General features: G+C 45.2%; 1 protein-coding gene across 1 annotated transcript; it reads left to right on the top strand.

The window, feature by feature from the left end:
* Positions 1-326: 326 nt before the first annotated feature.
* LOC126199162 (testis-specific gene A8 protein-like) lies at positions 327-3,709 on the top strand. The gene is made up of 2 exons (XM_049935917.1): positions 327-362; positions 3,233-3,709. The coding sequence occupies exons 1-2, from the start codon at positions 327-329 to the stop codon at positions 3,707-3,709; spliced, it is 513 nt and encodes a 170-aa protein (XP_049791874.1).
* Positions 3,710-26,630: the final 22,921 nt, after the last annotated feature.

Genomic DNA, 26,630 nt, shown 5'->3' with positions numbered 1-26,630 from the left:
ACTGAGTCCAATTTTGCACATCCGCCTCTCTATCCGCCTCATGCTGAGAGAAAACGTTTACATGCAGAGTTCATCAGCATGCATTAGTATTTTTTCTGAAGGACCGAAGTTGTGCCAAGGTCTGATGAGTACACTACACCAGCAATATAACTTAAGATGGAGCCCTGCGGCAGTCCTCTATAGGTCAGACGCGGTCCATGCGTGGTATTACCCTCTTGTCCGGCATATTATGCACGTTGCCATAGGAGAGAGTAACGGTGCAGGTAATGTGGCGTGGCACACCTATTGACTAGCTTCCGTATCAGGACGTTCACGTCTACACCGTCATGCGCACCGGAAACATCGAAAAAGAGTCCCGTCAGGTAACCATTGAAGCTTAAGTTCGTTCCATGTCAGTATTTACGAGACGTAGGCCGTCTATGGCAGATGGCAGTTATAAGAGTCGAGGGGCATGAAAGGGAAGCAGTGGTTGGGAAATGAGTGAGACAGGGTTGTAGCCTCTCCCCGATGTTATTCAATCTGTATATTGAGCAAGCAGTAAAGGAAACAAAAGAAAAATTCGGAGTAGGTATTAAAATTCATGGAGAAGAAGTAAAAACTTTGAGGTTCGCCGATGACATTGTAATTCTGTCAGAGACAGCAAAGGACTTGGAGGAGCAGTTGAACGGAATGGACATTGTCTTGAAAGGAGGATATAAGATGAACATCAACAAAAGCAAAACGAGGATAATGGAATGTAGTCAAATTAAATCGGGTGATGCTGAGGGGATTAGATTAGGAAATGAGACACTTAAAGTAGTAAAGGAGTTTTGCTATTTAGGGAGTAAATCGTTTCTGAAGAAGAGGAATTTGTTAACATCGAGTATAGATTTAAGTGTCAGGAAGTGGTTTCTGAAAGTATTTGTATGGGGTGTAGCCATGTATGGAAGTGAAACATGGACGATAACCAGTTTGGACAAGAAGAGAATAGAAGCTTTCGAAATGTGGTGCTACAGAAGAATGCTGAAGATAAGGTGCGTAGATCACGTAACTAATGAGGAGGTATTGAATAGGATTGAGGAGAAGAGAAGTTTGTGGCACAACTTGACTAGAAGAAGGGATCGGTTGGTAGGACATGTTTTGAGGCATCAAGGGCTCACAAATTTAGCATTGGAGGGCAGCGTGGAGGGTAAAAATCGTAGAGGGAGACCAAGAGATCAATACACTAAGCAGATTCAGAAGGATGTAGGTTGCAGTAGGTACTGGGAGATGAAGAAGCTTGCACAGGATAGAGTAGCATGGAGAGCTGCATCAAACCAGTCTCAGGACTGAAGACCACAACAACAACAACAGGCCGTCTATGGTACCTATTCCTTTTCGAAAGCCGTGTTGAGAACGGGAGAGAACCGAGTTCATCTCAGTCGGAGCTTCAAGATCATTTCTAATGATTTAAACACGCAAGAAGAAAGAGCGATGGGACGGTAGGAACTGCACAGATCTGGGTCTTTTCCGAGCTTGAGTATGGGAATAACATCGTAAGGGCTGCAATCGACCGGAAAGTTGCACACCTCCCATAAATGATTGTACATACAGCGTGACAATTATTGAATTTCATGAAATAATATCGTTATGACTTCTGTACGGTTTTCGATAGGACGTTCAAGCTACACGGTTGGCGTCGGGGCACGATAGGAAGTAGGGCGTGAATATTTCTGGTTTAGTGAGGAAGCCCACTTTCATTAGGATGGGTTGGTCAATAAGCAAAACTTGCGCATCTGGGGGACTGAGAATCCGCATTTCGCGATCGAGAAGTCTCTTCACACTCAACGGGTGACTGTGTGGTGTGCAATGTCCAGTCACGGAATAACGGGTGCGATATTCTTTGATAGCTCGGTGACTACCGAACCGTTGGAAGATAATTTCACCCCCATTATCCATGTTGTTGTTGTTGTGGTCTTCAGTCCTGAGACTGGTTTGATGCAGCTCTCCATGCTACTCTATCCTGTGCAAGCTTCTTCATCTCCCAGTACCTACTGCAACCTACATCCTTCTGAATCTGCTTAGTGTAATGATCTCTTGGTCTCCCTCTACGATTTTTACCCTCCACGCTGCCCTCCAATGGTAAATTTGTGATCCCTTGATGCCTCAAAACATGTCCTACCAACCGATCCCTTCTTCTAGTCAAGTTGTGCCACAAACTTCTCTTCTCCCCAATCCTATTCAATACCTCCTCATTAGTTGCGTGTTCTACCCACCTTATCTTCAGCATTCTTCTGTAGCACCACATTTCGAAAGCTTCTATTCTCTTCTTGTCCAAACTAGTTATCGTCCATGTTTCACTTCCATACATGGCTACACTCCATACAAATACTTTCAGAAACGACTTCCTGACACTTAAATCTATACTAGATGTTAACAAATTTCTCTTCTTCAGAAACGATTTCCTTGCCATTGCCAGTCTACATTTTATATCCTCTCTACTTCGACCCTCATCAGTTATTTTACTCCATAAATAGCAAAACTTTTGTGACGGCGTTCGTAGCGACAACACTTCGCTGTAGAAACGGCTTACGAAGTCACCGCCACACTTTTAATAGCGGGCCGACCGGTCCGCTGGAACAGTGAACAGAAAGATGAAAACCCAAACACTCGGATTAAATGAAAGTCGGTACTTATCTTTATTAACGACGATACAGAACACAGTGGTGAACATGGTCTACAGAAATCTGTCTAGTTCGAGTCGGAGCGGCTTGGTCAGCGTCGGCTGACGACAAACAACAACTCTGCTGCGATGAACACACAACTGACTAGCAGGTACACAATTCGGTGGCGAGTATACAACTGAGCGGCGAATCCAGAACTGTCCTAGCGCTCGCGACTCCAGCGCTTAAGAAGCCAGAAGCCAGCGGTGGCGCGCGCAGACTTGCGGCGATTTCCTGTATCGCTGGCGCTGCTTATGTGGACGGCGTCCGGACTTTGATGCTGCCAACCTTTTGGCAGCGGGCTCGGTTGGCATTACTGGCTAGGATATAACACTCCTCCCCCCCAAATCGCCGCACCGTCGTTGAATAATGACGTGGCGAGCGTCGACGGCGGGGGAGGGGTCTGGCCGCAGACGTAGCAGAAGAGACCGGGGCGGAGACTGTTGTCGGTGGCAGTCCCCGGTCCGCACCCCAGCATTGGCTGCGCGGGGCCTCGCGAAACACCGACTGAAAACCGAGGTCAGGGTGCACGCCTGTGACCACGGGCGCAGCTTCTGGTACTGGACGCGACGGGGCGTCGGGACCCACGAAGAGAGGCAGCGTCTCCTGACGCTGCGTCGACGGCTGCTGAGTGGGCGCCGGACAAGGCGCTGCGGTGTCAGACTCCTGGGGGGTGCCCAAGGAAAGCGGCTGCAGTACAGGCTGCACAGCCACCGCTTGGGAAGGCGGCCCGGCTGAGGGGTCGACGTCCATCAGCTCCGAAGGCGGTGGCGACTGAAGAGGGACCGCAGGCGCCGGAGCGACCACCTGGGGCGCTCCCGGATGAAGATGCGCGGGAGGCATCAACGGGACGGGCTGTCGGCGTGGTAGCGGCGACGGCTGCTGCTGCTGCCCTGGAGGCGGCAGCGAAGTCGGAAGGCGCGGCTGGAACCCGCCGCGGACCAAATCTGTGGACAAAGAACGAGCGGCAGAATACGGGCGGCCAGCGCGGCGCAAATGGTTCTGATGCCTCCTGTGCATCCCAGTAGCACCTTGAACAGTATAAAAACCGCGACCCTGGACACTTATCACGGTACCACGTTCCCAACGACGGCGACCGTGATAAACTCTGAAAAAAATGGCGTCGTTGCGCTGAAAACGCGTGCGATGCTCAGAAGCGGCGGGTCGATCCGGGGGGTGCAACAACCGTAGTAGGGTGCGATGACGACGGCCGTGGAGAAGCTCCGCAGGCGAAGGGCTGTCGCGTGGCGTGGTCCGGTACGACGACAGGAACGTGATGAGGGCCTGCTGACGGGAGTGCGTAGCACGAAGGTGGTCCATATGATCCTTGAATGTGCGTACAAAACGTTCCGCTGCACCATTCGATTGAGGGTGGAACGGCGGAGTAAGAACATGGCGAATGCCATTGGCAGAACAAAAACTTTCAAATTCAGCAGAGGTAAATTGTGGACCATTGTCAGACACTAAAACTTCTGGAAGACCCTCAATACAAAAAATGGAAGTCAACGCCTGTATAGTTTGTGCAGACGTTGTAGACTGCATGGGCACAACAAACGGAAAATTACTAAATGCATCTATCACGATGAGCAAACGAGAATGCCAATATGGACCAGCGAAATCAATATGTACTCGCTGCCAGGGACCGGCAGGGCGTGCCCACTCAAAATAGCGTTGAGGCGGAGCAGCTTGGTGTTCGGCACACGTCGAACAATCTGTAGACATCTGCGTAATCTTCTTATCAATGCCGATCCATGTACAATGACGGCGGGCAAGCTGCTTGGTGCGGACCACTCCCCAATGACCTTGATGCAACAAGTCGAGGACCTTGGATTGGAGCACTTGGGGAACCACTACACGAAGCTGGTCGTTCTCGGTGCGTAACAGCAAAACTCCGTGCGAAACGGACAACAGATGACGTTGCGGATAATAGCGACGAACCACAGGATCCGATATGTCCTTTGCCTTGGACGGCCAACCACGTTGAACAAAACGTAATAGTAAACTCAGATGAGGATCCGTAGCTGTCTCACGTGCCACCTGACGATAATCAATCGGAAAATCCCGGAGGGATTGATGCTCATCGGCGTCAATCTGATGGCAAGAGTCGTCAGAGGAATCGAAGACCTCATCCGCAGCAATCGGCAATCGAGAAAGCGCGTCAGCGTTTGCATGCTGAGCTGTAGGGCGATACAGTATCTCATACTGGTATTGTGATAACAAAAGAGCCCAACGTTGTAGTCTCTGAGCTGTCCGCTGAGGAACTGGTTTAGACGGATGAAACAGTGACGTCAGGGGCTTGTGATCTGTTACTAAATAGAATGGTCTACCATAGAGGTAGTGATGGAATTTTGTGACACCGAACACAATAGCCAACGCTTCCTTGTCCAATTGGCTATAATTACACTGAGCTTTGTTTAGCAATTTAGAGGCGAACGCAATAGGACGTTCGGTGTTACCGACTCGGTGAGACAACACAGCACCGAGGCCGAAAGAAGAAGCATCACAAGCTAACACCAGAGGCTTGTTAGGGTCGTAATGGACCAGACAACGATCATTCAATAAAGCCTCTTTAAGCTGCTGAAAGGCTGATTGGCAATCAGCTGACCACACAAACGGAACATTCTTACGGCGGAGACGATGCAACGGTGCAGCAATCTGTGATGCATTAGGTATAAACCTAATATAATATGTCAATTTGCCAAGAACTGCTTGCAATTCATGCAGATTGCGAGGGGCGGGCAAATCACGAATAGCTGCTAAATGTGACTGGGAGGGATGAATGCCTTGAGCATTAATAACATGTCCCAGATACTCCAACTCCGTAAGGAAAAAGGAACATTTATCGATGTTGCAACGTAGGCCTGCCTGAGACAACACTGTAAACAAACACTCCAAATTACGGAAATGTTCAGCAGGCGTCCGACCGGACAGAACAATATCGTCTAAATAGTTGCAACACGATGGCACATTAGCCAAAAGTTGGGACAAAAAACGCTGAAAAACAGCTGGAGCTGACGCACAACCAAAAGGCAAACGCAGAAAACGGAACAACCCCAACGACGTGTTTATGACAAAATACTTTTGTGATTGCTCGTCGAGGGGCAATTGCAAATAAGCTTCACGGAGATCAATTTTGGAAAAGAAACGAGCTTCCCCTAACTTATCCATCAGCTCGTCCGGTCTAGGTAAAGGAAAAGAATCAATGACAGTCTGAGGATTAACTGTCGACTTAAAATCAGCACACAAACGTAACTTGCCAGACGGTTTCTTTATAATAACTAAGGGAGAAGCCCACTGGCTCGCGGAAACGGGTTGAATAACACCGTTGTTTTGCCAACGACGAAGTTCATCTTCTACAGGTGCCCGGAGGGCGTGAGGCACTGGACGAGCACGAAAAAATCGAGGCTGAGCATTATCTTTTAACGTAATATGAGCGGCAAAGTTCGCAGCACAACCGAGTTCGTCTTTAAATATGTCACTGTATCGGTTACACAAATCGGTTATGCTGTCTTGAGGAACAACAACAGAATTAAGTTGCAACACATTGTCTTGGATAGACAGGCCAAACAAGTCAAAACAGTCTAATCCGAAAATGTTTACACTGTCTGTAGCGCGGAGCACTGTGAAGGAAACTGTTTTTGTATTGCCACGGAATGTGGCTGGCACGCTACATACCCCTAACACAGGAATTTTTCCTCCACTATAAGTAGCCAAAGAATGTTTTGCCGCTGAAAGTTTAGGGCAGCCGATAGCCGCATACGTAGCACTATTGATGAGAGTCACCGACGCACCAGTGTCTAATTGAAAATTGAAGGTCTTATCCTGGATGCGTAGCTTCACAAATAGTTTATTACACTGTCTTTGGATCGGTGCAGCGGAGGCGGAAGACACAAAATCAGCGCGTTTAGCGCGTGTTCGCTGCTTACGACAACTCGTGGGTTGGGCGGGTGGAATAACAACTCCCGCTTCACTTGCAGTCTGTACATTACTTTTTACAGCGTTTGAATTACGCTTGGGTCGCATAGCAGAGGGCCGGGTGGGTGGCTTATTGCGAACAAGTTTATTACCCACACGAACCGTGGAAGAGTCTTTAAACCCGACCTCCTGGGCGGGCTGGCTTTGAAGAACATGAATATCCATGGGCTGGGCAGCACTAGAATTGTTCTTGCGTTTACGCAAACAAACAGTCTGGATGTGTCCTTTCCTTTGACAAAAGTGACAAACCGCGTTTCGTAACGGGCAACGTTCACGAGGATGAGCAAGAACACACTTAGGGCAAGACTTAAGTTTATCATTTTGCACACGCGGCTGACGAATGTGTTTAACATGACGCGGCCGGCTAGTGTTTACAGTCTGACTCTGCCGGTGGGGCCGCGGGCGTGACATAACTTGCTTAGCACAGGCAATTTGAGAAATACATGGCTGATCTAACTCACACTCAGCATAGTCAAAAGTATCTTGGGCTTCAATAATGTTCATCACAGTCTCTAATGACGGGTCAGGCAACTTTAAGATAGCAGCACGAATACGAGAATCTGCAATGTTTTGAGTAATAGCGTTGCGTAACATGACATCACTGTAGGAAGCTCCACACACACAATTAAATCGGCACTGACGGGTGAGGCCCCGTAAATCTGTTAACCACTGTTTATTAGATTGATGTGGCAGTTTCTTTAATCTGAAGAACTTGAATCTGGCCGCTGCCACATGAACTCGCGACTCGAAATACTCAGCAAGCTTGGTAACAACAACGTCATAGTCTAAAGCTTCTGGCTTGGATTCCGGGAACAACTTACAAAGTAGTCTATAGACTTCCACGCCTGCAGTGGAAATTAAATAAAGCTGCCGCTCATTACCTGTGATTTTGTAGACTGTCATGTGCGCCTGCAACTGCGCGAAATATTCTTGCCAGTCTTCTCGTGATGCCTCAAAAGCACGAAAAGGCGGTGCTGCCGGTTCTTGATCCTTTTGTGGTGGTGGATTAGCCGCTTGTTTGGCGATTGCTTCCACCAGACTTTGTATTTGCTGACTCTGTAACAAGATCAACTGTTGTAATTCGGCAGACATAGTGAACACAAATTAAACCAGCCCCCAAAATTCTATCTCAAGAAACAAGTTAAACCAGCCCTGCACACGAGTTCGGAAGTCCTCGTCGCCAGTTTTGTGACGGCGTTCGTAGCGACAACACTTCGCTGTAGAAACGGCCTACGAAGTCACCGCCACACTTTTAATAGCGGGCCGACCGGTCCGCTGGAACAGTGAACAGAAAGATGAAAACCCAAACACTCGGATTAAATGAAAGTCGGTACTTATCTTTATTAACGACGATACAGAACACAGTGGTGAACATGGTCTACAGAAATCTGTCTAGTTCGAGTCGGAGCGGCTTGGTCAGCGTCGGCTGACGACAAACAACAACTCTGCTGCGATGAACACACAACTGACTAGCAGGTACACAATTCGGTGGCGAGTATACAACTGAGCGGCGAATCCAGAACTGTCCTAGCGCTCGCGACTCCAGCGCTTAAGAAGCCAGAAGCCAGCGGTGGCGCGCGCAGACTTGCGGCGATTTCCTGTATCGCTGGCGCTGCTTATGCGGACGGCGTCCGGACTTTGATGCTGCCAACCTTTTGGCAGCGGGCTCGGTTGGCATTACTGGCTAGGATATAACAAAAACTCCTTTACTACTTTAAGTGTCTCATTTCCTAATCTAATCCCCTCAGCATCACCCGATTTAATTTGACTACATTCCATTATCCTCGTTTTGCTTTTGTTGATGTTCATCTTATATCCTCCTTTCAAGACACTGTCCATTCCGTTCAACTGCTCTTCCAAGTCCTTTGCTGTCTCTGACAGAATTACAATGTCATCGGCGAACCTCAAAGTTTTTACTTCTCCTCCATGAATTTTAATACCTACTCCGAATTTTTCTTTTGTTTCCTTTACTGCTTGCTCAATATACAGATTGAATAACATCGGGGAGAGGCTACAACCCTGTCTCACTCCTTTCCCAACCACTGCTTCCCTTTCATGCCCCTCGACTCTTATAACTGCCATCTGGTTTCTGTACAAATTGTAAATAGCCTTTCGCTCCCTGTATTTTACCCCTGCCACCTTCAGAATTTGAAAGAGAGTACTCCAGTTAACGTTGTCAAAAGCTTTCTCTAAGTCTAGAAATGCTAGAAACGTAGGTTTGCTTTTTCTTAATCTTTCTTCTAAGATAAGTCGTTAGGTTAGTATTGCCTCACGTGTTCCAACATTTCTCCGAAATCCAAACTGATCTTCCCCGAGGTCCGCTTCTACCAGTTTTTCCATTCGTCTGTAATGAATTCGCGTTAGTATTTTGCAGCTGTGACTTATTAAACTGATAGTTCGGTAATTTTCACATCTGTCAACACCTCCTTTCTTTGGGATTGGAATTATTATATTCTTCTTGAAGTCTGTGGGTATTTCGCCTGTCTCATACATCTTGCTCACCAGATGGTAGAGTTTTGTCATGACTGGCTCTCCCAAGGCCATCAGTAGTTCTAATGGAATGTTGTCTACTCCCGGGGCCTTGTTTCGACTCAGGTCTTTCAGTGCTCTGTCAAACTCTTCACGCAGTATCTTATCTCCCATTTCATCTTCATCTACATCCTCTTCCATTTCCATAATATTGTCCTCAAGTACATCGCCCTTGTATAAACCCTCTATATACTCCTTCCACCTTTCTGCCTTCCCTTCTTTGCTTAGAACTGGGTTGCCATCTGAGCTCTTGATATTCATACAAGTGGTTCTCTTCTTTCCAAAGGTCTCTTTAATTTTCCTGTAGGCAGTATCTATCTTACCCCTAGTGAGACAAGCCTCTACATCCTTACATTTGTCCTCTAGCCATCCCAGCTTAGCCATTTTGCACTTCCTGTCGATCTCATTTTTGAGATGTTTGTATTCCTTTTTGCCTGCTTCATTTACTGCATTTTTATATTTTCTCCTTTCATCAATTAAATTCAATATTTCTTCTGTTACCCAAGGATTTCTACTAGCCCTCGTCTTTTTACCTACTTGATCGTCTGCTGCCTTCACTACTTCATCCCTCAGAGCTAGCCATTCTTCTTCTACTGTATTTCTTTCCCCCATTCCTGTCAATTGTTCCCTTAAGCTCTCCCTGAAACTCTCTACAACCTCTGGTTCTTTCAGTTTATCCAGGTCCCATCTCCTTAAATTCCCACCTTTTTGCAGTTTCTTCAGTTTAAATCTGCAGTTCATAACCAATAGATTGTGGTCAGAATCCACATCTGCCCCTGGAAATGCCTTACAATTTAAAACCTGGTTCCTAAATCTCTGTCTTACCATTATATAATCTATCTGATACCTTTTAGTATCTCCAGGATTCTTCCAGGTATACAACCTTCTTTTATGATTCTTGAACCAAGTGTTAGCTATGTACAAGTTATGCTCTGTGCAAAATTCTACAAGGCGGCTTCCTCTTTCATTTCATCCGCCCAATCCATATTCACCTACTATGTTTCCTTCTCTCCCTTTTCCTACTGACGAATTCCAGTCACCCATGACTATTAAATTTTCGTCTCCCTTCACTACCTGAATAATTGCTTTTATCTCGTCATACATTTCATCTATTTCTTCATCACCTGCAGCCCATTGTCCATAGTGACCTTGATTTCGACAAGATGTGGTACATGCAAGACGGAATTCGGTCTCATCGAAACAGTAGTGTGTTTGATATCCTGGAGAGGAACTTTGGGGACCGGATTCTAGCTCTGGGGTACCCAGAGGCCACTGGCAGGGACCACTATTGGCCGCCATGTTCTTCGGATCTGAAGACTTGCGATTCCTTTTTCTGGAGCTATATTAAAGACAAGGTGCACATCAATAACTCCAAAACCATTGCTTATCTGAAGACAGCCATTAAGGAGGTCATCGATATCATCGATATTCCGACACTTCAGCGGATCAGGTAGAATTTAGCTATTCGTCTTCGTCACACCATCGCCAATGATGGCAGGCATACGGAACGTTTTATAAGCTAAATCCGAATACCTGTAGTGACGTTTACATGCTGCATAAAGTGCGTTCGGGCCGTAGTTGTAACTAATTTACGTTTTTTTTTTCATATAGGTCAATAATTGTCACCCTGCATCTAGCAATACGCTTAAGACTTTGTATAGCAAGTTGTCCAGCATTCTGTAGTGGATGTCGTCATATCCTGGAGCAGCATTGCTGGTTTTTTAAAGACGTTCCGCAGTTCTTAATATTGAAATGGAATCAGTAAGGAACGAAGAAAAAGCAGCGTCCGAGGTCTGCAGTGACGCTGACATGACCGATGCGGTCGCGACGACGTGAGCAAATTCATCCCGCCAGCCATGTCAAACTTCACCCAGTGGTGACCTGTTTCGAAATTTTCGTATGATGGGCTAAACCGATGACAAAAGAGTTTCTCCTGTGAGCTTCCCACAAAACTGTTTCCAAAACTGTATCGTCTACTGCTTTAAAAAAATGGTGGCGGCGGCCACCCGTTGGCAGTTGAGAAAATTTGCCCAAATGCTTTTTCTTTTACAGATGCTGCAAGTTAGCTGTCCTTTAGCAAACTTGTCTCGAGCAAACTTGATTCCATCACGTAACTGAAAGACCTTTCAGTCTCTGGATCTGTTTGTACTGACATTGAGAAAATACGGCCGCCTCATGTATTAGGAAAATGAACAGATCACAATGAACCTGCTTGGTGGTGTACCTTGTTTATACGCCTCCTAGGCTCCTTTGCGCATATCCCATCTTGATGAGGGCGTGTGTGGACCCGGATCACTAATTTATCATAGTTGAATAACTACGATAAATTAGTGATCCGGGTCCACACACGCCGTCATCAACTACTCGAATAAATGACCGGATCCCAGCGAGTAGGGGTAAAACTCCCACTTAAATTCTTGGGAGATATTCGGAGAATACAAGGTAATGTCTGCTCCAGACGAGCCCGGGTCAGAGTTGGCCAACTGTTGTTCAGAAAATAAGAAGATGAATTCATCTATGGTGTAAAAAACAGCTGATCAATATACGTCTCTCATCTCGTGTCCCTAGATCGAATGGTGCGCATTGAAGACTTCACAGAGCAGAAAAAGGTGCTCCAGCTGAGTAACCAATGTATGCCACTGATCAATTTGGACTTCGGTTCTTGGAGGGCATTATGTACCACTATGGTGTAGTATAAAGTCTGGAAGTGCGTGCGCACAGCTACAATCTGAAATCCTCTTATACACACATAAAAAAAATGTTTTGTACCACCGCGGTTCGCAGAAGTCCTGAAGATAGACGTTGACTGTGGATATTGATTGAACCTGCGCAAAGATGTAAACATCCATGCATGAGCGACGCCTATTAGACGGAGGGGGTCCGTCAGCCGATCCTATCCAGTCATTCCACAAGGAAAGAAGTATACGGATAGTGTTGTCTGTAGTTCAACCATGCCTAGACGGTCAATACCGCGGTTCGATCGCGTCCGCGTTGTTACTTTGTTCCAGGAAGGGCTCTCAATAAAGGAAATGTCCAGGCGTCTCGGAGTGAATCAAAGTGATGTTCGGACATGGAGGAGATTCAGAGAGATAGGAAATGTCGATGCCACCGCCGAGTGGCTACTACTGCAGTGGATGACCGCTACAGCGGAGGAACCCTGACAGCAACGGCACCATGTTGAATAATGCTTTTCGTGCTGCCACAGGATGTCGTGTTACGACTCAAACTGTGCGCAAGAGGCTGCATGATGCGCAACTTCACTCCCGGCGTTCATGGCGAGGTCCATCTTTGCAACAACGACAGCATGTAGCGTGGCGCAACAACATGCCGAACGGACCGCTCAAGACTGGCATCACGTTCTCTTTACCGATTAGTGTCGCATATGCCTGTAACCAGACAATCGCCGGAGACGTGTTTGGAGACAACCCAATCAGGCTGAACCCCTTAGACACATTGTCCAGCGAGTGCAGCAAGGTTCAAATGGCTCTGAGCACTGTGGGACTTGACATCTGTGGTCATCAGTCCCCTGAGTGCAGCAAGGTGGAGGTTCACTGCTGTTTTGTGGTGGCATTGAGTGGGGCCGACGTAGGCCGCTGGTGGTCATGGAAGGCGCCGTAGCAGCTGTACGATACGTGAATGCCATCCTCCGACCGATAGTTCAACCTTATCGTCGGCAGCAATTGGCGAGGAATTCGTCTTCATGGACGACAATTCGCGCCCCCATCGTGCACATCTTGTGAATGACTTTCTTCAGGATAATGTCGCTCGAGTAGAGCGGTCAGCATGTTCTCCACACATGAACACTATCGCACATGCCTTGGATTATGGTCGACGTGACCCACCAACCACTCTCAGGGATCTACGCCGAATCGCCGTTGAGGAGTGGGACAATCTGGACCAATAGTGCCTTGTGGATGGTATGCCACGACGAAGAAAGGCATGCATCAATGCAAGATGACGTGCTACTGGGTATTAGAGGTACCGGTGTTTACAGCAATCTCCATTACCACCTCTGAAGGTCTCGCTGTATGATGGTACAACATGCAATGTGTGGTTTTCATGAGCAATAAAAAGGATGGAAATGATGTTTATGTTGATATCTATTAAAGTTTTCTGTACAGGTTCCGGAACTCTTGGAACCGAGGTAATGCACAAACTGTTTTGATATATGTATGTATGTGGTCGACGTGTCGAGCAGAAGAAGGACTAAAGGACAGTGCTACTCTGCCTTCTGCATAGAGTCTATCTCCGTGTAAAGTATTGAAGCCTTGGAACGAGAACAATGAAAGTGGGCTCAACGAAGTTTCTAAGATAGCTGCAATATGTATGCCTCGTGATTCTTTTTGCAGGGTTCTTTCCTCCGAATGACCAACCTGGCACCCCATCGGGGAATTTTAAGAGCCGTTATTGTTGATTCAAAGTTTGCTTTTCATGAATGACGTGCACGGTTAGATGAAAATGTTTGTATTGCAATGTGAGTGAGCCGGGAGGCGACGGTCTCCCTGCTTCCATATCCGGGGCGCTACTTCCGTTAGAATAGTTGTTTAGCGGTATGGTGTCGTGGCATGGCGGTGGGCACGGTTTGTTGCGAATGGGTCCCAGTGGCAACGTGTTTCGTTGCAGAGGTGGCGGTGGTGGCGGCGTCCATCGCGGTGTGGCCGCCAGGCAGTCAGCCTTGCGTCGCTGCTTTGTCTGCGCGGCTGAGCCGGCAGTGCTGGGACGGCGCAGTCATCACGCAGATGTGGAGGAGACGGCACTGCTTCGCTGTAGGGCGTATGTGAGGTAGTCGTCTCGGCTTGTACGAAAGTGACGCCTTTTCTGGTAGTTACTTCCTTAATGTACAATTTTGGTAAACATTTTTCGAATACAGTGATCAATAGATTATTATATTTTGACTGAAGTTCAGTGTTGATCACACCATTTATATTTCAATGACATAGGTAACCGGTTTCGGTTATTTTTACATAACCATCATCAGACCCATGGCTCCCTTAGGATGGTAGGCGGAGCTATCCTCAGCTGCTACGAAGTCAACTAATCAGTTATGGATTTTCATAAGGCGAATTTGGTGGCCGATGTATGAACGTGAGTTCACTACAACGCTCTGCAAACCACTGCAGCACGGTTCTGGATCCGAGAGACGGACAATTACACTGCTGAAAGACGACATCGCCGTACAGGAAGCATGAGGGGATGCAAGTCGTTCGCAGCTATCAGCATATCTACTATAACTGCCACAGATCCCATGCAAGAGCGGGAGAATGTCTCCCATAGCATAATACTGCTCCCAGCAGACTGCGTCCGTGGCGCACTGCACGTATCGAGCCGCTGTTCACCTCGGTGACGGCGTTTGTGGAGACGACTGTCGACCTAGTGTAGCAAAAATGTTGTTCACCCGAACAGCCGGTACATTTCCAGTGATCCACGGTTGAACCCTGATGGCCCATGCCCACTGCAGTCGTAATTAACGATGCCGTATGGTCAACATAAACACGTAGTGGCGGTCTGCTGAGGAACGCCGTGCTCAACAACGCATGATGAACGGTGTGCTCCGAAACACTAGCGCGCGCACCAACATTGCTCTCTTTCTACGGAGAGGCCCAGATCACCATCTATCCTGCTTCACAGAGTAGACAAGCCTCCGAATTCCGCCGGCCGATGTGGCCGAGCGGTTCTAGGCGCTTCAGTCTGAAACCGCGCGACCGCTACGGTCGCAGGTTCGAATCCTGCCTAGGGCATGGATGTGTGTGATGTCCCTAGGTTAGGTAGGTTTAAGTATTTCTAAATTCTAGGGTGGGGGGGGGGGGAAGGTACGCGTGGTCTAGGGGTAGCGTCCTCGATTCATAATCGGTCCCGGGTTCGATCCCCACCACTGCTTAAATTTGGATAAATAATCAGCATTGGCGACGGAAGACTTCCGGCATAAGAAGTCAGCCTCATTCTGCCAACGGCCTTGTCAAAGAGGGCGGAGGAGCGGATAGAGGTTCAGGGCACTCTCTTGTCCTAGGGGTGGGAAGTTGCCCCTAAAGGCGGAAGAATCAGCAATGATCAACGACATGAGGATGCCTTCCCCCATGAACCATGGACTGTGCCGTTGGTGGGGAGGCTTGCGTGCCTCAGCGATACAGATGGCCGTACCGTAGGTGCAGCCACAACGGAGGGGTATCTGTTGAGAGGCCAGACAAAACATGTGGTTCCTGAAGAGGGGCAGCAGCCTTTTCAGTAGTTGCAGGGGCAACAGTCTGGATAATTGACTGATCTGGCCTTGTAACATTAACCAAAACGGCCTTGCTGTGCTGGTACTGCAAACGGCTGAAAGCAAGGGGAAACTACAGGCGTAAATTTTCCCGAGGACATGCAGCTTTACTGTATGATTAAATGATGATGGCGTCCTCTTGGGTAAAATATTCCGGAGGTAAAATAGTCCCCCATTCGGATCTCCGGGCGGGGACTACTCAAGAGGACATCGTTATCAGGAGAAAGAAAACTGGCGTTCTACGGATCGGAGCGTGAAATGTCAGATCCCTTAATCGGGCAGGTAGGTTAGAAAATTTAAAAAGGGAAATGGATAGATTAAAGTTAGATCTAGTGGGAATTAGTGAAGTTCGGTGGCAGGAGGAACAAGACATTTGGTCAGGTGATTACAGGGTTATAAATACAAAATCAAATAGGGGTAATGCAGGAGTAGGTTTAATAATAAAAAAAAAATAGGAGTGCGGGTTAGCTACTACAAACAGCATAGTGAACGCATTATTGTGGCCAAGATAGACACGAAGCCCACTCCTACTACAGTAGTACAAGTTTATATGCCAACTAGCTCTGCAGATGATGAAGAAATTGATGAAATGTATAACGAGATAAAAGAAATTATTCAGGTAAAGGGAGAAGAAAATTTAATAGTCATGGGTGACTGGAATTCGTCAGTAGGAAAAGGGAGAGAAGGAAACATAGTAGGTGAATATGGATTGGGGGGAAGAAATGAAAGACGAAGCCGCCTTGTAGAATTTTGCACAGAGCATAACTTAATCATAGCTAACACTTGGTTCAAGAATCATAAAAGAAGGTTGTATACCTGGAAGAATCCTGGAGATACTAATAGGTATCAGATATATTATATAATGGTAAGACAGAGATTTAGGAACCAGGTTTTAAATTGTAAGACATTTCCAGGGGCAGATGTGGATTCTGACCACAATCTATTGGTTATGAACTGCAGTTTGAAACTGAAGAAACTGCAAAAAGGTGGGAATTTAAGGAGATGGGACCTGGATAAACTGACAGAACCAGAGGTTGTAGAGAGTTTCAGGGAGAGCATAAGGGAACAATTGACACGAATGGGGGAAAGAAGTACAGTAGAAGAAGAATGGGTAGCTCTGAGGGATGAAGTAGTGAAGGCAGCAGACGATCAAATAGGTAAAAAGACGAGGGCTAATAGAAATCCTTGGGTAACAGAAGAAATATTGAATTTAATTGAAGAAAGGCGAAAATATAAAAATGCAGTAAATGAAGCAGGCAAAAGGGAATACAAACGTCTCAAAAATGAGATCGACAGAAAGTGCAAAATGGCTAAGCAGGGATGGCTAGAGGACAAATGTAAGGATGTAGAGGCTTGTCTCACTAGGGGTAAGATAGATACTGCCTACAGGAAAATTAAAGAGACCTTTGGAGAGAAGAAAACCACTTGTATGAAGAGCTCAGATGGCAACCCAGTTCTAAGCAAAGAAGGGAAGGCAGAAAGGTGGAAGGAGTATATAGAGGGTTTATACAAGGGCGATGTACTTGCGGACAATATTATGGAAATGGAAGAGGATGTAGATGAAGATGAAATGGGAGATAAGATACTGCGTGAAGAGTTTGACAGAGCGCTGAAAGACCTGAGTCGAAACAAGGCCCTGGGAGTAGACAACATTCCATTAGAACTACTGATGGCCTTGGGAGAGAAAGTCATGACAAAACTCTACCATCTGGTGAGCAAGATGTATGAGACAGGCGAAATACCCACAGACTTCAAGAAGAATATAATAATTCCAATACCAAAGAAAGGAGGTGTAGACAGATATGAAAATTACCGAACTATCAGTTTAATAAGTCACAGCTGCAAAATACTAACGCGAATTCTTTACAGACGAATGGAAAAACTGGTAGAAGCGGACCTCGGGGAAGATTGGATTCCGTAGAAATGTTGGAACACGTGAGGCAATACTAACCTAACGACTTATCTTAGAAGAAAGATTAAGAAAAGGCAAACCTACGTTTCTAGCATTTGTAGACTTAGAGAAAGCTTTTGACAACGTTAACTGGAGTACTCTCTTTCAAATTCTGAAGGTGGCAGGGGTAAAATACAGGGAGCGAAAGGTTATTTACAATTTGTACAGAAACCAGATGGCAGTTATAAGAGTCGAGGGGCATGAAAGGGAAGCAGTGGTTGGGAAAGGAGTGAGACAGGGTTGTAGCCTCTCCCCGATGTTATTCAATCTGTATATTGAGCAAGCAGTAAAGGAAACAAAAGAGAAATTCGGAGTAGGTATTAAAATTCATGGAGAAGAAGTAAAAACTTTGAGGTTCGCCGATGACATTGTAATTCTGTCAGAGACAGCAAAGGACTTGGAAGAGCAGTTGAACGGAATGGACAGTGTCTTGAAAGGAGGATATAAGATGAACATCAACAAAAGCAAAACGAGGATAATGGAATGTAGTCAAATTAAATCGGGTGATGCTGAGGGGATTAGATTAGGAAATGAGACACTTAAAGTAGTAAAGGAGTTTTGCCATTTGGGGAGCAAAATAACTGATGACGGTCGAAGTAGAGAGGATATAAAATGTAGACTGGCAATGGCAAGGAAATCGCTTCTGAAGAAGAGAAATTTGTTAACATTGAGTATAGATTTAAGTGTCAGGAAGTCGTTTCTGAAAGTATTTGTATGGAGTGTAGCCATGTATGGAAGTGAAACATGGACGATAATTAGTTTGGACAAGAAGAGAATAGAAGCTTTCGAAATGTGGTGCTACAGAAGAATGCTGATGATAAGGTGGGTAGATCACGTAACTAATGAGGAGGTATTGAATAGGATTGGGGAGAAGAGAAGTTTGTGGCACAACTTGACTAGAAGAAGGGATCGGTTGGTAGGACATGTTTTGAGGCATCAAGAGATCACAAATTTACCATTGGAGGGCAGCGTGGAGGGTAAAAGTCGTAGAGGGAGACCAAGAGATCAATACACTAAGCAGATTCATAAGGATGTAGGTTGCAGTAGGTACTGGGAGATGAAGAAGCTTGCACAGGATAGAGTAGCATGGAGAGCTGCATCAAACCAGTCTCAGGACTGAAGACCACAACAACAACAACATGAGGATGCAGAAGGCAATGGAAACCACTGCATTAAAGACACGTAACGTGTACCCACAGGACATGTGGCCCGTATTTGGAGAAGTGTCATGATGATTTCTCCACTGGCAAAAGATTCCGGAATAGTCCCCCATTCGGATCTCCGGGAGGGTTGCCAAGGGGGAGGTTACCATGAGAAAAAGATTCAATAATAAACGAAAGGATAACGTTCTACGAGTCGGGGCGTGGAATGTCAGAAGCTTGAACGTGGTAGGGAAACTAGAAAATCTGAAGAGGGAAATGCAAACGCTCAATCTAGATTCAGTAGGGGTCAGTGAAGTGAAGTGGAAGGAAGACAATGATTTCTGGTCAGATGAGTATCGGGTAGTATCAACAGCAGCAGAAAATGGTATAACAGGTGTAGCATTCGTTATGAATAGGAAGGTAGGGCAGAGGGTGTGTTACTGTGAACAGTTCTGTGACCGGGTTGTTCTAATCAGAATCGAGAGCAGACCAACACCGGAAACGGTAGTTCAGGTATACATGCCGACGTCGCAAGCTGAAGATGAACAGATAGAGAAAGTGTATGAGGATATTGAAAGGGTAATGCAGTATGTAAAGGGGGACGAAAACCTAATAGTCATGGGCGACTGGAATGCAGTTGTAGGGGAAGGAGTAAAAGAAAAGGTTACAGGAGAACATGGGCTTGGGACAAGGAATGAAAGAGGAGAAAGACTAATTGAGTTCTGTAACAAGTTTCAGCTAGTAATAGCGAATACCCTGTTCAAGAATCACAAGAGGAGGAGGTATACTTGGAAAAGGCCGGGAGATACGGGAAGATTTCAATTAGATTACATCATGGTCAGACAGAGATTCCGAAATCAGATACTGGATTGTAAGGCGTACCCAGGAGCAGATATAGACTCAGATCACAATATAGTAGTGATGAAGAGTAGGCTGATGTTCAAGATATTAGTCAGGAAGAATCAACACGCAAAGAAGTGGGATACGGAAATACTAAGGAATGACGAGATACGTTTGAAGTTCTCTAACGCTATAGATACAGCAATAAGGAATAGCGCAGTACGCAGTACAGTTGAAGAGGAATGGACGTCTCTAAAAAGGGCCATCACAGAAGTTGGGAAGGAAAACATAGGTACAAAGAAGGTAGCTGCGAAGAAACCATGGGTAACAGAAGAAATACTTCAGTTGATTGATGAAAGGAGGAAGTACAAACATGTTCCGGGAAAATCAGGAATACAGAAATACAAGTCGCTGAGGAATGAAATAAATAGGAAGTGCAGAGAAGCTAAGACGAAATGGCTGCAGGAAAAATGTGAATACATCGAAAAAGATATGATTGTCGGAAGGACAGACTCAGCATACAGGAAAGTCAAAACAACCTTTGGTGACATTAAAAGCAACGGTGGTAACATTAAGAGTGCAACGGGAATTCCACTGTTAAACGCAGAGGAGAGAGCAGATAGGTGGAAAGAATACATTGAAAGCCTCTATGAGGGTGAAGATTTATCTGATGTGATAGAAGAAGAGTCGGTTTTGAAGAGATGTTGGATCCAGTATTAGAATAGGAATTTAAAAGAGCTTTGGAGGACTTACGGTCAAATAAGGCAGAAGGGATAGATAACATTCCATCAGAATTTCTAAAATCATTGGGGGAAGTGGCAACAAAACGACTATTCACGTTGGTGTGTAGAATATATGAGTCTGGCGATATACCATCTGACTTTCGGAAGAGCATCATCCACACAATTCCGAAGACGGCAAGAGCTGACAAGTGCGAGAATTATCGCACAATCAGCCTAACGGCTCATGCATCGAAGCTGCTTACAAGAATGATATGCAGAAGAATGGAAAAGAAAATTGAGAATGCGCTAGGTGACGATCAGTTTGGCTTTAGGAAAAGTAAAGGGACGAGAGAGGCAATTCTGACGTTACGGCAAATAATGGAAGCAAAGCTAAACAAATATCAAGACACTTTCATAGGATTTGTCGACCTGGAAAAAAGCGTTCGACAATATCAAATGGTGCAAGCTGTTCGATATTCTGAAAAAAGTAGGGGTAAGCTATAGGGAGAGACGGGTCATATACAATATGTACAACAACCAAGAGGGAATAATAAGAGTGGACGATCAAGAACGAAGTGCTCGTATTAAGAAGGGTGTAAGACAAGGCTGTAGCCTTTCGCCCCTACTCTTCAATCTTTACATCGAGGAAGCAATGATGGAAATAAAAGAAAGGTTCAGGAGTGGAATTAAAATACAAGGTGAAAGGATATCAATGATACGATTCGCTGATGACATTGCTATCCTGAGTGAAAGTGAAGAAGAATTAAATGATCTGATGAACGGAATGAACAGTCTAATGTGTACACAGTATGGTTTGAGAGTAAATCGGAGAAAGACGAAGGTAATGAGAAGTAGTAGAAATGAGAACAGCGAGAAACTTAACAACAGGATTGATGGTCACGAAGTCAATGAAGTTAAGGAATTCTGCTACCTAGGCAGTAAAATAAGCAATGACGGACGGAGCAAGGAGGACATCAAAAGCAGACTCGCTATGGCAAAAAGGCATTTTTGGCCAAGAGAAGTCTACTAATATCAAATACCGGCCTTAATTCGAGGAAGAAGTTTCTGAGGATGTACGTCTGGAGTACAGCATTGTATGGTAGTGAAACATGGACTGTGGGAAAACCGGAAGAGAAGAGAATCGAAGCATTTGAGATGTGGTGCTATAGACGAATGTTGAAAATTAGGTGGACTGATAAGGTAAGGAATGAGGAGGTTGTACGCAGAATCGGAGAGGAAAGGAATATGAGGAAAACACTGTTAAGGAGAAGGGACGAGATGATAGGACATCTGCTAAGACATGAGGGAATGACTTCCATGGTACTAGAGGGAGCTGTAGAGGGCAAAAACAGTAGAGGAAGACAGAGATTGGAATACGTGAAGCAAATAATTGAGGACGTAGGTTGCAAGTGCTACTCTGAGATGAAGAGGTTAGCACAAAAAAAAAAAAGTTCTAGGGGACTTATGACCTCAGCAGTTTAGTCCCATAGTGCTCAGAGCCATTTGACCTATTTGAACCTCCGAATTTCGCTTCCCTGAAGAATGATTGACGCCCAGTGACCAGTGATCTCGCCGCCTTCCGTGCATAGCTGTTCACCTGACGGTGCTGCTGTCGATTAAGCTGGGACAGATTCATCGTCCCAGCCACCCGCGGATAAACTGGCTACTGTCCGCTGTGCAAAGCTGCCCTGACTCGGTTCCATAATGTCTCACACGCAATTGCCTCTGGCCATTTTTCCGCCTCGCTTGCATCTACCGAACCCACTGTTTCCATGTTTACACAACTCTTAGCATGCTACGTGATTAAAATGCCCATAACGGAAGTTCCCGATAGGAAAAGAATAAAATATCCTATCCTACTATTTCCAGAAAGTTTCACACGCACATTGAAACTGTTGTGGATTGGCCAGAGCACCAACCCAAAATGAGAGGAAGCCGAAAGGCACGCGTTTAAGCTCACGCAGGATGGCGTGAGGTCTGGAATAGGACAAGTAATGGAGACTAGCAAATAAAGTACTTAGCTTCTGGAATACTTAACTTTAATCCATAATTGGTGAACATCGGTCTGACGGTACATGCTTTACAATCTCAATATTAACTGGTAATGGCGCCTTGCTAGGTCGTAGCAAATGACGTAGCTGAAGGCTATGCTAAATATCGTCTCGGCAAATGAGAGCGTATTTTGTCAGTGAACCATCGCTAGCAAAGTCGGCTGTACAACTGGGGCAAGTGCTACGAAGTCTCTCTAGACCTGACGTGTGGCGGCGCTCGGTCTGCAATCACTGACAGTGGCGACACGCGGATCCGACGTATACTAATGGACCGCGGCCGATTTAAAGGCTACCACCTAGCAAGTGTGGTGTCTGGCGGTGACACCACAGAAACTTCTAATTTTTTTACGTAAACTGAAATAACTGAGAATGTGAAACTTTAATGTTTTTTCTTACACTGGATAATGCAACTGAATCTTCTAAAACTGCCGAGTGAAACTGACGTTCTGTCACTTTGCTTGTCTTTATCTTTTGAACACTGACCTACAGAATTTTCCCTGACAAATACAGCTCAAACTTATTCTACTCATTAATGATCCACAATATACAAGGATAACGCAATCTGACTATTAATTAACAAAAAAGAATGGCCCTGAATTGGAAGAAATCCTAACAATAACCCATACACTTCGTAAGTCACTTACCTCACAGAAAATCTTCATGACACGAACTACAGCAAATACACCATGTATACAGCCAGCTAAATGAAAAGATCCTAACCACTGTAGTCTCTAACTACTAATAGGCATACGTTAGCAAAGGAAAGATTTTGTTGCAGAGCAAACAATGTATTTAGCAGATTTTATCTAAATCATGTGACATACAGTTCCAAAAATTATATAATCGTCAATAATTCCATTACCCACATTTTACAACCCATGTCCAACCATTATTAAATCTCCATGAGGGACACACGTCCAGACCGTCCGTTCGCTTCTAACCTCCATCATTGCTAACTATTAACTTCTAACAGAGAGTCTGACCAGCCACAGAGTCTCTTAGCAAGGGTGGACAGCGTTGTCAGTGATATTAATGCTGTCTAAAGCGCTGCCAACATACAAGCACATAAACAGGCTACGTACATAGCCCCACCCCCCCCCCCCCCCTGCTCCTCACAAAAAAATTTAAAAAGCGTTTTGGGCAGTGACCAATACAAATTTGTTAAAAAAATTATGTTAACAATATGAAATAGATCAGATACACAAAATTAGCAATATATTGTTGGTCAATAAAGCAAAAATTGTCCTCACAGTCCCTAAAGGCAGTCCTAATCCTTCACCAGAATAGTCTATGATAGTTTTATGCAGAAACTCTGAGCAGTAAAACAAAATGCACACGTAAGTAGTGGGCCTCCATAAAGAAGTAGTGTTGTCCTCCCAACGGAAACACGGTGTTGACTCTGGACATGAAGATTGGTAATGGGTCACAACAGAGCAGAACCACAGCAGAGACAGTCGAAGTCTAGAAGAATATTGGTGGAATTGGTAGGTCACCACAGAGCAGACCCACAGTCTTCCTTGTAGAGATTAGTGTAGTAATGGGCCATCGAAGGTGCTGACCCACTGTAGTCCTTGTAGAGATGGCCAGCAGCCATCCGTTACGACTGTGCGGGTGAACAATCACAATTTAAGTCTTCATGCCAATGTAGCAAGTCTATGAATCACTACTTGTGCACTCACAATTTTTTTTCGATATCCTTGGAACCAGCAATACTATTAACCAGTCCATTGCTGAATTATCAACACACGTGCAAGCATTAACACAATCATATAACCTCTGAGATTTTATACATATAGTATGACCAACAGAGAAATGTGTGCAGTTAAATAAATCCCTACTATCTATTTAACAGCATAAGAATACAATTACAGAGGAAAAGAAAACATCATTACAGTAAAGAATATGATAATACGAGGTGCGGCTAGAAAAAAACCGGACTGATGCTGGAAAAAACATTTATTTACAATTATTTACAATTTCATGTTATCTCCTTCAATGTACTCTCCTCCTCGGTCTCTACACCGCTCCATACGAATTTTCCACTGTTCACAGCAATGCTGCAGATCATTTTCGGTAAGTCCATACATTACTTCCGTCGCTTTTTCTTTTACTGCTTCAACAGTCTCAAATCTAGTTCCTTTCAAAGCTGACTTGACTTTAGGGAAAAGAAAAAAGTCACAGGGGGCCAAATCAGGTGAGTAGGGTGGATGATCTAAGATGGGAATGTTGTGTTTTGCCAAAAACGTCTTCACTGACAACGCACTGTGAGCTGGGGCATTGTCTTGGTGAAGGATCCATGACTTTTTTCTCCACAAATCGTTCCGTTTTCTCCGTACTCGCTCACGTAGGGTAGCCAGGACGCTAATGTAGTAATGCTGATTCACTGTTTGTCCCTCTGGTACCCAATCAATGTGCACAATCCCTTTGATGTCAAAAAAAACAATCATCATTGCCTTGAATTTCGATTTTGACATTCGTGCTTTTTTTGTCGTGGAGAACCAGGAGTTTTCCAATGCATCGATTGGCGTTTAGTTTCGGGATCGTAAGTAAAAAACCACGATTCATCGCAAGTAATAACATTTTGTAAGACAAAATTTGATGTTAACACGCTGTTCTTTCTGTACACTCAACATTTTCCGACGCACAGACAAAACGTCAACTACTTAAAACAGACGCCACGGGCAGACTGAGTGCAGGAGGCAGATGAAACTCGAGCAGTAGGCGGAGCGAGAGTCACGTGACAGGCCACGCGACTTTCAGCCTTATTGCATTCGTTTTATTGTTTCACCAGTACTAGTCCGGTTTTTTTCTAGCCACACCTCGTACGTGATTAATGTTTCAAAGTTTCGTGAATTGTCCGACATCTTCCCCAAGATTTTTGGGAGATGGTTAAAACATGTCAACAGGATGACTAGCTCACCCAAGTGTTTTTTGTAAGTGATCAGCCAGTCACATTTCTTTGTGCTCTCCTCTTAACTCTTCTGTGTTTTTTACGGTGCTATAATTTCTTCCTCTCTCCAAGTTGTTTTGGCGGATGTAAGATAGAAAGACTGCGTGGTTATTTCGAGTGAGTGAGTATGCAACAATTTTAGAGACACACTTACCAACTCAAGAATCCAACGTATTGCGGTTGATAATGGAAACAAGATTAAAGAAAAATTTAGACACCTTCAAATATTGGTCGACATGAAACAAACATTAGACAATGCCAAATGCGCAAAAATATTCGAAATCCTGAGAAAAATAGGGGTATGGAAATGCTGTGTGGCTGGGGCCTCCCGTCGGGTAGACCGTTCGCCTGTTGCAAGTCTTTCGAGTTGACGCCTCTTCGGCGACTCGCGTGTCAATGGGGATGAAACGATGATGATAAGGACAACACAATACCCAGTCCGTAAGCGGAGAATATCTCCGACCCAGCCAGGAATCGAACCCGGGCTGTTAGGTATGACATTCCGTCGCGCTGACCACTCAGCTACCAGGGGCGGACAAAACAGGGGTGAGATATAGAGAAACATGGGTAATATACAATATGTTCAAGAGCCAAGAGAGAACTGTAAGAGAGGAAGACCAAGAATGAAGTGTTCGAATTAAAATGACGTAAGTCAGGGATATAGGATTTCGCCCCTGATGTTCCACCTGTGCATCGAAGAAGCAATGACGTAAATAAAATAAAAATTGAAGAGTGGAGTTAAAATTCAAGGTGAAAGGATGTCAGGTTTCTCTGATGACATTGCTGTCCTCAGTGAAAGTGAAGAGGAATTAAGGGATGTGTTGAATGGAATGAACAGCCTAACGAGTACAGATTATGGTCTGAGAGTAAGCCAAAGAAAGACGAGAGTAATAAGAAGTCGCAGAAATGAGAACAGCGAAAAACTTAATGTCAGGATTGGTGTTCATTTAGTAGATGAGGTCAAGAAACTTTGCTAACTAGACAGCAAAATAACCCATGATAGGCAGAGCAAAGACGTAAAAAGCAGACTGACATTGGCGAAAAGGGCATTCCTGGCCAAGATAAGTCTTCTAGTATCAAACATAGGTCTTAATTTCAGGAAGAAATTTCTGGGAATGTACGTTTGGACAACAGCACTGCATGGTAGCGAAGATGGACTGTGGGAGAACCGGAACCGGAGAAGAAGACAATCGAAGCGTTTGAGGTGAGGTGCTACAGAAGAATGTTGAAAATTAGGTGGATTGATGAGTTGAGGACTGAGGACGTTCTCCACAGAATCGAGGAGGATAGAAATACATGGAAAACACCGACAAGGGACAAGATGGTAGGAGATCCGTTAAGACATCACGTAATATGCGCTGTGCGTTTTTATTGCGTAGCGAGTTCCATTTGGCACTACAGTCACGCTGACCTAACACTTTGTCCTCCAAGTTCCTGTGCCCAACTGCGATATTTTTGGCATGCTCTTGGAGTTTAATTCACGTCGTCCGATTAGTTAATATATTGTGTTATCTACCTCGTTCTTAAGTTTTG

The sequence above is a fragment of the Schistocerca nitens genome, chromosome 8, assembly GCF_023898315.1.
Source record: "Schistocerca nitens isolate TAMUIC-IGC-003100 chromosome 8, iqSchNite1.1, whole genome shotgun sequence".
NCBI lineage: Eukaryota > Metazoa > Arthropoda > Insecta > Orthoptera > Acrididae > Schistocerca > Schistocerca nitens.
Note: the sequence above shows the minus strand (reverse complement) of the source record. Positions and strands in the feature narration are given on the sequence as shown.